Source organism: Lipophrys pholis, assembly GCF_963383615.2.
Source record: "Lipophrys pholis genome assembly, chromosome: 10".
Taxonomy (NCBI): Eukaryota; Metazoa; Chordata; class Actinopteri; order Blenniiformes; family Blenniidae; genus Lipophrys; species Lipophrys pholis.
The window spans coordinates 25,547,894-25,558,454 of record NC_137640.1 but is presented as its reverse complement, the minus strand read 5'-3'; the positions used below and the strand labels follow the sequence as shown (position 1 = coordinate 25,558,454).

The window sequence follows — 10,561 nt, the reverse complement described above, 5'->3', positions numbered from 1 at the left end:
TGAAGGAGACTGTTTGATGACTCATGTAAAAAGAATATTTCTGAATGCAATCGACATAGTGCACAAAGATGTGCTAAATACATTTCCTTAGTATTATTATTATTATTATTATTGTTATTTATATTATTCTTATTATCAATACTACTACTAATAATAATAAATATTAATTTTATTTAAAAATCCATCAAAACATTATTGTAAATGAAAACCAAATCATTTTTTAAATTTGGAAATAATAATATAGCCTAGATAACAAGGCAACACAGGATAAAAACAGTTTCAATCCTTCACACCACACACACTCATTTACACCTACTGAATATTTAGAGTTAACACATGTTTAACTCACAACAATTTTAATTTATGGTTTGGTGACCCTAAATTGCCCCTATGTGTGAATGTGAGTGTGAATATGAATGTGAATGTGAGCGTGTGGTTGTCTGTCTATGTGTGTGTGTCCTGTGACAGACAGCCAACCTGTCCAGGGTGTATCCTGCCCTCGCCAATAGTGACCTGAGATGGCACCAGCAACCCTGAACAGGATAGGCGGGATAGAAGATGGATGGATGTGAAAGATATTCATCACAAGGAAAACATTGTCTTGCACATGTAGCTTGTTTTTGTTTTTTTGAGGGGTTTTTTTTTCTGTCCGTTTTTTAAAATAATTTTCATACTCGGTTAACATGCAGATTTTGTTTTTCTATTTTATTTGAGATTTTATTGTTATTGTCATGTAAACTGACACCCAAAATGCAGCAAAAGTTTTCCATTTTCAGGGAAATATAATATTTATATATTTTTTGATTCAATAATGTGGGATTTTAAGGGTTTCAAGATTTAACGCGAGTAGAGGTGTTTGCACTTTTACGTCGGTCCCTAACTCCAGGAGGTCATCTCTCACAAACAACCCGACGTGCAAAGACAACCGCTGTGCAACATCTGTCCGCATCCTTTCCTTTCGCCGGCGCACACGCATGTCAACACACCGGGGTTTGAAGCCGTCCAGCCCCGGTTACACTCCCCCCACCCCCCTCCCTCCCCTGGCAGCTGCTGCCGGCTGTGTCGCCTCACTGAGAGGCGGAGGACCCGACCATCTGAGGCGGAGTGGGGGGAGTCACCTAAGCCGCTTTGCTCGCCCTGCCAGCAGGCCCACACGGCGGACGGAGAGCGGAGAATGGACGTTGTCGTGGCCGCGGTGCAGCGTGGCGTGTAGCGGGGTGCGGCGCCGCTCGGTACCGCCGGCATCCACCTGAACCGGACCGGAGCCCCGACCTGCGCTCCCCGAAGGTGCGTATCTGCCTCCGGGACCGCGGCGCTTTGTCAGCGAGCCGCGGACTGTGGGTGAATCTAATGGAATCACTGGTCCAGTGTGTTTTCTTGCAGTGCGGGATTTTTTTTAATTGATTCATTTATTCAGCGTTGTGTCTGGAGGCTCCCCTCCCCGGACATCAGCTCTCCCTTTGTGGATGCGTGCTGCTGGAGCCGGTCTCAGCCTGCTCTGCAGCCCCATTGGAAACACTGACCTTCATGCTTTTCTACACATCCCGTTAAAAATTAAAATCCTCACTCTGCCTATTTTATCCATATATATTTTTTAATTCTAATATCATAATCTGATCAGACTGCTAGGATTTTATCTTTTCACGCAAACGGTGTTTACAGTGAACATAACAGTATATTGAGGTTTGTGTGGGTCAGAGTGAACTCTGTTGACCCCCCGTGGAGTATCAGGGTGCAGCACACACACACACACAAAAAGAGACGTGACAGATGATTCAGGCCTGCAGCAGGTCTACAGATTGCAGTGTTTGTGTTGCACGTTGCATGGACACCTCATGTCCTGCGCTGTGTCCCAGATCAGTTGCTCCCTCTCCCTCTGCTAAATCCATAACAGTCTCACATGACCTGTTATGTCTGTTAAATGTGGCCCTGGCCTAAAATATTAGGACAACAGAGGTCTATCTCGAACAGATTTCTTCAGAGGAGCACAATCTATAAACACCTACAGCATTTGGTAAGCTTCAATTGTCCACATCTACCGAACTATATTCTGTACTAAGATATTTGTAATAATTCAGACATCTTGTCATGTTAAGACCTCCACATTGCTTCATTCCTTTGTACTTGTATATAAATGTTTTTGACAGGTATTCCATTTTTTGAAAAATTTATTTGAACTTCTATTTATCGCAAAATGAAATGTAACTCACAATACAAGAACATTATAGACTTGAAAAGCAATAGACAGAGTAACTCGTTAAAACCCACCAATTCTTTGTATGATAAAAATAGTGGTCGCTTGCATGTCATTATAAACTTATACAACAATCGATTAACCTGAACATAATCTATTAATAACTAATCATCAACTATACTCTTGCAGTTGTAAGTTAATTATTAAATATATACACTATATATAATAAATACGATAAAGTGAAGCCATTCTTATGTTGGACATCATTCACAATGTTAAAAATGAAAAATAATAAATAATTATGTAGAATAATTATCTATTTTTTAATGAATTCAGTAGGCTTAAGTATATCAAATTTAACACACCCGCACGTGTACAATTGTCATCTCTATACTGCATCTCTTTTAAAAGGATGATATACCTTCATGCCTTACAGCGAGAGGGTTGTGGGTTCAAATACCAGCCAGGCCTTTTTGTGCAGAGTTTGCATGTTAACATTCTTTCTGTGTGTGTGTGTGGGTTTCCTCCAGATACTCCGGTTTCCTCCCACAGTCCAAAAACAAAACATGCATGTGAGGTTCAGTGGTGGTGACTCTAAATTGCCCAAAGGTGTGACTGTGAGTGTGTGTGTGGTGGTTTGTGTCTCTGTTTGTGGTTGCTTTCTCCACTGCTGTCGAAATTAAAGCCAGTTAGAGCAAAATCCATTAGCATCATCATCATCATCATCATCATCATCATCATCATCATCATCATCATCATCATCATCATCATCATCATCATCATCATCATCATCATCATCATCATCATCATCATCATCATTTTTAAACTTTCTAAGACCCTGTTTACACAACAAGGTTTCAGGTGAAAGTGCAAAGTTTTTTGCATTTTAATTTCAGAAAAAATTTGTGTTAACGCTGCAGCGTTTTGAAAACAATATCCAATAACGCGTAAACGGCAGAAACACTGAAAACAGTGGAGTAGCATTTTGGGCCACTAGTGGGTGCTGCTGTTTGTTTTTGTAATGCAACCGCACACACCCGGGCGCCAGAGAAGAATACGCTATACACCACAACGTTGGTGAGTCGACGGACATTCGTATGGACAGACGACCAAGTTGGATTGTTATTATGGGCGACTCTTAATTTTAAACTACCAAGTCCCAGGAGAAGATGGACGGGGAGTCATGACACTCTGGAAGCCACCGTTGTTGTTATTGTCCATCTACTCGCACATGTGCAGTAGAACTATTACTACTGTGCAGTAGACGCGTTTCTGACATTTATGGAGACCGAGCCCGAGTGTTTTTAGAAAGTTGTGTTTTCTCGTAGTTCCACAGAGATAGAATCAGACCATTTTCAAAAAGTTCCACCTTGGAAGCCGTTCTGAAGAAGTTGCGGTTTCAGTGGCTCCGAGCACCGTTGTTAACCCTAACCCAAAACGCGTTTTCAGAAAGTTGTGTTTTTGCCCATTTACATGGAGATGGTCCGACTCTGGTTAACTTAGATGTTCCGCTCATGTTTGAACTCTGCAGCCTCCATTTATTCTTTTAGTCTGCCCCTTAATTCAAATCCAAAAAACACTACCAAATAGTTGATTTGCATTTCTTCAGGAAATGCAAGCCGTCAAGTTATTGTTCTTTTTCTGCCATTTTTTCAGCAAGTAACTAGTCCAGTACCGTTGGGAGCATGGGCACAAAAAGCAAATCAAAATGTGCGGAACGTTCATGAATATGTCTCAATGACTTTTGTTAACGATTCAGTTTACCGTTTCCAAATTAACCCCACAAAAAATGTCCCGTACAAAGTGGATGGGAGAGGCACCTCATGGAGGAGGTCAAAGGAGAGACAGGGACACAAAACTTCCTCTGGGATTTTCTTGTTGTTCTCTGGCTTTTATTAGAGTAAAACTGCCCACCATTCTGTATATTGTAAAGAGAGGTCCCCGATTGAACTGTGAAACCATTGATATTTCAAGATGTTTACGACTTTAACATCCAGTCAAGGACAAATCCTTCAACAAGGTGAAAGAGGCAAGTACAACATACCATAAGGCCATAAATAACTTTGAGCTCTTTATAGCTGCTAGTGAGTCTCTGTTATGCCGGAATTTAGCAATGGCAAGGGTGTATTTCTGGGCTCATCATGAACGTACACAGTTGACATTTTGTGGAAAAAAACTCAGAAGATTGGTGCTATTCCAACACATTAAAAAAAAAATACTCTTATGTATAGTTTCTTATTATTTTATTGTAAAACAACCATGTTATTACTTTACATTCTCTGTTGCAGGAATGTTCACCCTCACGGAAGTAGCTTCCCTGAATGACATCCAGCCGACATATCGAATACTGAAACCATGGTGGGATGTCTTCATGGATTACCTTGGTATTGTCATGCTGATGTTGGCCATCTTTTCCGGGACCATGCAGCTAACTAAGGACCAAGTGGTTTGTCTTCCCATCCTGGAGCAAACTCCGGAGGGGACAGAGGGCCTCCTGGAACCACAACCACCGGAGCCCACCAACGGTTTGTGGAACAAAGAGAGTGCCATCGGCGAGCAAGCTGCTCCCCTGATGGCTAAAAGGCCTCCCGAAAGCATCGCCACAGCAATTCACTTCGCACAGTCACCAACTTTGGGGCAGCCACAGCCCACAGGTGTCAGGACCAAGCTGGATTTCCAGCAGTATGTTTTCGTTAACCAGATGTGCTACCACGTTGCCCTTCCGTGGTATTCCAAATATTTCCCGTACCTGGCTCTAATTCACACAATTGTACTGATGGTCAGTAGCAACTTCTGGTTCAAATACCCAAAGACAAGCTCAAAAGTGGAACATTTTGTTTCCATACTGGGAAAGTGTTTTGAATCACCGTGGACGACTAAAGCGTTGTCCGAGACTGCGTGCGAGGACTCTGAGGAAAATAAGCAGAGGCTGACCGGTGCCTCCTCTCTCCAAAAACATCTGTCCACAAGTAGCGAGGAGGGGAGTCCCAACCAGTGCGCCCCCATGCTGACTAAATCTGGGGTCACCTTTTCAGCCGAGAAGCTGGTGAGCGAAGTTCCTGCCATGACTATTCTGGACAAGAAAGACGGCGAGCAGGCCAAGGCCCTGTTTGAAAAAGTGCGAAAATTCCGCGCCCACATTGAAGACAGCGATTTAATCTACAGACTTTACGCCATTCAGACGGTGATCAAAACGGTGAAATTTATACTGATCCTGTGTTACACCATGACGTTTGTGGCCTCCATAGATTTTGACCATGTCTGTGAGCCTGAAATAAAGCACCTGACTGGTTATGCTAAGTTCCAGTGTACACATAACATGGCATTTATGTTGAAGAAACTCCTCGTCAGTTACATTGCTCTGATATGCGTCTATGGAGTTATCTGTATATACACTCTGTTCTGGCTTTTTCGGAGACCTCTGAAGGAGTATTCCTTTGAAAAAGTCAGAGAGGAGAGCAGCTTCAGTGACATTCCCGATGTTAAGAATGACTTTGCATTCCTCCTCCACATGGTCGATCAGTATGACCAGCTGTACTCGAAGCGCTTCGGAGTGTTCCTCTCTGAGGTGAGCGAGAACAAACTCAGGGAGATCAGCCTCAACCACGAGTGGACCTTTGAGAAGTTGCGGCAGCACGTAACGCGCAATCCTCAGGATAAGTTGGAGCTTCACCTCTTCATGCTCTCCGGAGTTCCGGATGCCGTGTTTGACCTCACTGACTTGGAAATCTTGAAATTAGAATTAATCCCCGAGGCGAGGATTACAGCAAAGATCTCCCAAATGATAAACCTCCAGGAGCTGCACTTCTACCACTGCCCCGCCAAGGTCGAGCAGACCGCTTTTATTTTCCTCCGCGATCATCTCCGGTGCCTTCACGTCAAGTTCACAGATGTTGCTGAGATTCCTAGCTGGGTGTACCTGCTGAAAACATTGAGGGAACTGTACTTGGTGGGTAACCTGAACTCTGAAAACAACAAACTCATAGGACTCGAGTCGCTCCGAGATCTGAGGCACTTGAAGGTTCTGCATCTCAAAAGCAACCTCACAAAGATCCCGACAAACATAACGGATCTGTCGCCGCATCTGCTCAAGCTGGTGATTCACAACGACGGGACGAAGCTCTTGGTGCTGAACAGCTTGAAGAAAATGATGAACCTTGCAGAACTGGAACTTCACAACTGTGAGCTGGAGCGAATCCCTCACGCCATCTTCAGCTTGAACAATCTTCAGGAACTCGATCTGAAATCTAATAACATTCGTACCATCGAGGAGATCATCAGCTTTCAGCACCTCAAGAGACTGACATGCCTCAAGCTTTGGCACAATAAGATCATCACTATTCCACCGTCAATCAGCCATGTCAAGAACCTGGAGTCACTCTATCTCTCACACAACAAGCTGGAGTCTCTACCTTCCCCCTTGTTCACCCTTCTTAAGCTGAGGTACCTCGACGTCAGCCATAACTCCATCGCGGTGATTCCGCCGGAGGTGGGCTTCCTGCAGAACCTCCAGCATTTCGCCATCACAGCCAACAAAGTGGAGGGAGTCCCGAAGCAACTGTTCAAATGCACCAAACTGAGGACGTTGTGTGTCAGCCACAACTGCATTTCCTCCGTTACCGAGAAGATCAGCCAGCTCTCACAGCTCACGCACCTGGAAATGAAGGGCAACTGTCTGGACCGTCTCCCGGCTCAGCTCGGACAGTGCTCTCTCCTCCGCAGGAGCTGCCTGATTGTGGAGGATCACCTCTTTGACTCGCTGCCCATCGAAGTCAAGGAGAGCATCAATCAAGAAGCCAGTGTCTCGTTTGCCAACGGGTGTAAGTGTCTAACTGATGGACGGTAGCAAGTGATCAAAGGTAAATGGGAGTTTATTCACCATTAGAACTAAGTGGTGTAACAGATCCCAGGTGATCCATGATCAAGACAATATTTATTTTGTTTATGCAGAATTGCATCAACTAGATACTCCTGCAGGTAAACTTAAATCTGGATGCAGATGAAGGCCCCGTTTACACAACGTTGCTAATGGCCTCCAAAGGTCGAACTTTTGGAAAATGCTGCGACTCCATCGTCGTGTAAACGAGGCAAAATGCATCTTGAAAACGCTCCGTGTAGATGGCGAAGACGCTGCTACTGCGCGTGTGCATCACGGCCATAGTAAACGGTTCTTCTGCACGTGCGTTTGTCGATGGACAATAACAACAGTGTTTTCCTCCAGAGTGTCACGACTCCCGGTCCATGTTCTCCTGGGACTTGGTAGTTTTAGAGTTGACAGTCGCCCGTCCACGTCGGTCCATGCGAATGTCCATTTCCTCGCCATTGTTGATGTTAAGAACGTATTGCTCTGCACGCATGTGTGTGGTGTGTAGTACAGGGAAACAACATAGTTTTCAGCGTTTCTGCTGTTCCCGTGTAAACAGACAATGTTTCTGAAATGTTTTTGCGTAGACGTGACAACGTTTCTGAAACGGAAATGCAAAAACGACGCGTTTTCACTAAACGACCCCTTAGAGTGAAATAATGCAAAACAACTTTCAAAGCTGTGCAAGTTTAAAAGAAGGCTGAGTAAAAGAACAATAAAGCTCATATCAGGGTGAGATCGACATAAAGTCATGGATCCGTCAGATCAGAAATTCTAATTCCCAATTAAAAGTTTCAAGAGGAATGAAAACGTCTCATTGGATTCAAGTTTGGACTCTTTCCTCTCGCTGATCCCAGAAAGGACCTGATTCACGTGAGTTTTGTACTCTGTTACTCTCCCGTTAGAAATAGCTTGGTGTATAGGTTGAGATGCTGTACCACTGCTGAACTGGAAAAAGCCTCATGATTGGTGTCTGGAGTTGTTTATGTTTACTTTTGTTTTATCAGACAATGTGCACTGCTTTTCCCAGCTCACTTCACTGTCTCCAAATATTTAAATATCTGTAGGGAATAAGAGAATTTGACTGCCTTTGAAACAAAGCTCTCCTATTTCTATGATTCAGTTCAGTGGAAAACACATTTTTAAACCAATAATTTGGTAAAAGCATTGATGCCGTTTATAAAAGTGTAGGTTTGATTCAAATCAAACTTTCTTTCCAAGTATAACATTAAAGGAAATGTGGCTCTGTAGCTTTATTTGTATTCCTCCACCTGAGTTCTGTTCTTGTAGCACCTGACTTTCCCCAAAACAGTGTTTACGTCACCTCTACTAATTCCTGACAACCTTTTTCAAAAAAACATATCAAGTATATTTTATAACTACTGCTGAAATAAAGTTGCTGCTTTTTGTTGCTTCTGGGAGACACTGTTGCTTCCATACATTGAAAATACTATCAGTATTACAAACAAAATTATTATGTTATATTACGATTGAATTAACGTTTCAGACAAATTGCAGATATTCTCAACAACTGGAAATTAAACCGGAGCGATCTCAATATAGCTGTTGGATCATTTTAATGGCCTATTCCTCAAAGAGATCAACACAGAAGCTTAACCGAGACACTTTTATGCAGGAATGGGAGTAAATGGATTAAAGATTAATTCTGTAACTTTTCAAAAATGGCTATGCTGCAGGTAGACTCAAGTCCAGTCCTTTCAAGACAATGCTGGCACTGTCCAGTTCTCCAAACCAAGACCCAGGGTGGATTGAATGTCAATGTTAATCTTAATTAACATGATAACAGAAAATGACGAGAGTATATTGACACGAAACCTCCGTAGTGTTTTGTGTTTCTGTTTACAGGACGACGGTGCTCAGACTCACTCAAGATGCAGCGCTGCATAAAAGCTGAAATAACATGTTTCTATTGCACTTAATGACGTCGAGACGAAATAATCTGACGGTTTAACGGGTTGCACAAACCACTTGGGGAAACACTGGTTGCAGCCACATGAGCGTGGATCAGAGCAGCAAAAGTAGATGTGAATGAGAACCGTGCTATCTGCAGTGTGTAGAAAATATATTTTGTCTTTTGCCAAAATCGCGACTCTGGTTCATACTAACAGATGTGGAAGCACCTTGAATCTGCATCACGGCTTCCCCCACCAGACCACTCTTTGTATTTCAGTGTGATGCTTTATTTGAGTGCGAAGCACGATGTTTTCTGACGCCGAATCACGGCGGTGGCGAAGCGGCCTGCATGAATGTTTCGATATATCGGCTGCTAAAACACGCGGAACTATATATTTATGGAACAAAATAAAACCAGATGTTGTTTGAGACCACCGCTTCACTACAGACTGAAGTATTTTCTAATAGATGCATTCCACTGTGGGTATACTAAACCTGGAAACCAGCTTCATGTTGTGCATAAATCCTTTACATTGTTTATAAGGTTTGCCAGTCAATCGGGCCCAGTCAGCAAATTCCTCTTTTGCGTTAGTTCCTGTACTTAGATGTCTTTTCATGGTTTATTCTTGTGGTCTATGTATTTTCCCTGTATTTTGTGTACATTTTGTTCTTGTCTTTTATGTGTGTTTTCTCTCTCTCTGCACAGCACTTTGTAAACCTGTTTTTTTTTAAAATGTGCGAATAAAGGAATTACTATACGCTGATTATTACACGTCAGAAATTAAGTAATAACAGTATTAAAATTTTACATGCCTTTCACAGCTGTTGATGTCATCGTATATCACATAAGAGGAAATGATCACATCACCGAAATCCTGCTTTTCAATTGTTCTCTACCACTGTTGTATGTTTTAGGACACATGCAGAAGGAAGTTGGTGGCTGCTGGTGGTTTTACCTCCTCTTCATGTAGTTCATGCAAAATCGCCGACACACCAGACAAAACAGGCACAAGTTACATCAGTTAGTTGGAGGAAGATGCTCTAGATCCGGGGTGCCACACACAACCTGATTTCATCTTTAGTGGGCTGGACTGGTAAGCCAGTAACCTTTAAATTCAAACTCGAAGGTTTTTCTTTGTATAAATGATGAAAATGTGTATATTTCAGTACAATAAGTACGGAAAATGACTACAATCTCAACATGAAGCCATTTTTTTTAATGAAACCTGGTGTGAAAAACAATGAGATGTCCCAAAATCCTCCACTGCATTGTTCACGTTGTTGAGGCCAGTTTGAAAGCAACGAGGTATATATGTTTCAGCATCACCCATATCTCAGCTCGGGTCTCGGCGTTGTGTTGCGTCTGCTACTCTTATGACGTTTACTGAAAGAAAAATAGATATAGATACTATCCATGCGTAAAAATATCTATTAATAGCTGAACTGTTCAAGAGACATTTAGTTACCTTTAACTTAAAGATAATCTATATTCAATCAGTTTTTCATAGGATTCCATCAGATTATCTAAGCATGTCCTACACAACATTATAGGTCTTAGCCTGGGGAGCAGACTGAAGTGAAGAACTGCT

General features: G+C 42.6%; 1 protein-coding gene across 1 annotated transcript; it reads left to right on the top strand.

Moving 5' to 3' along the window:
* Window positions 1–1,153: 1,153 nt before the first annotated feature.
* On the top strand, window positions 1,154–9,729 carry lrrc8db (leucine rich repeat containing 8 VRAC subunit Db). The gene is made up of 2 exons (XM_080473490.1): window positions 1,154–1,287; window positions 4,483–9,729. The coding sequence occupies exon 2, from the start codon at window positions 4,485–4,487 to the stop codon at window positions 7,038–7,040; it is 2,556 nt and encodes an 851-aa protein (XP_080329616.1). The 5' UTR covers window positions 1,154–1,287; window positions 4,483–4,484; the 3' UTR covers window positions 7,041–9,729.
* Window positions 9,730–10,561: the final 832 nt, after the last annotated feature.

Bases quoted from the DNA above. Each gene is read 5' to 3' on its own strand.
- lrrc8db (XM_080473490.1), top strand. From the start codon at position 4,485: ATGTTCACCCTCACGGAAGTAGCTTCCCTGAATGACATCCAGCCGACA.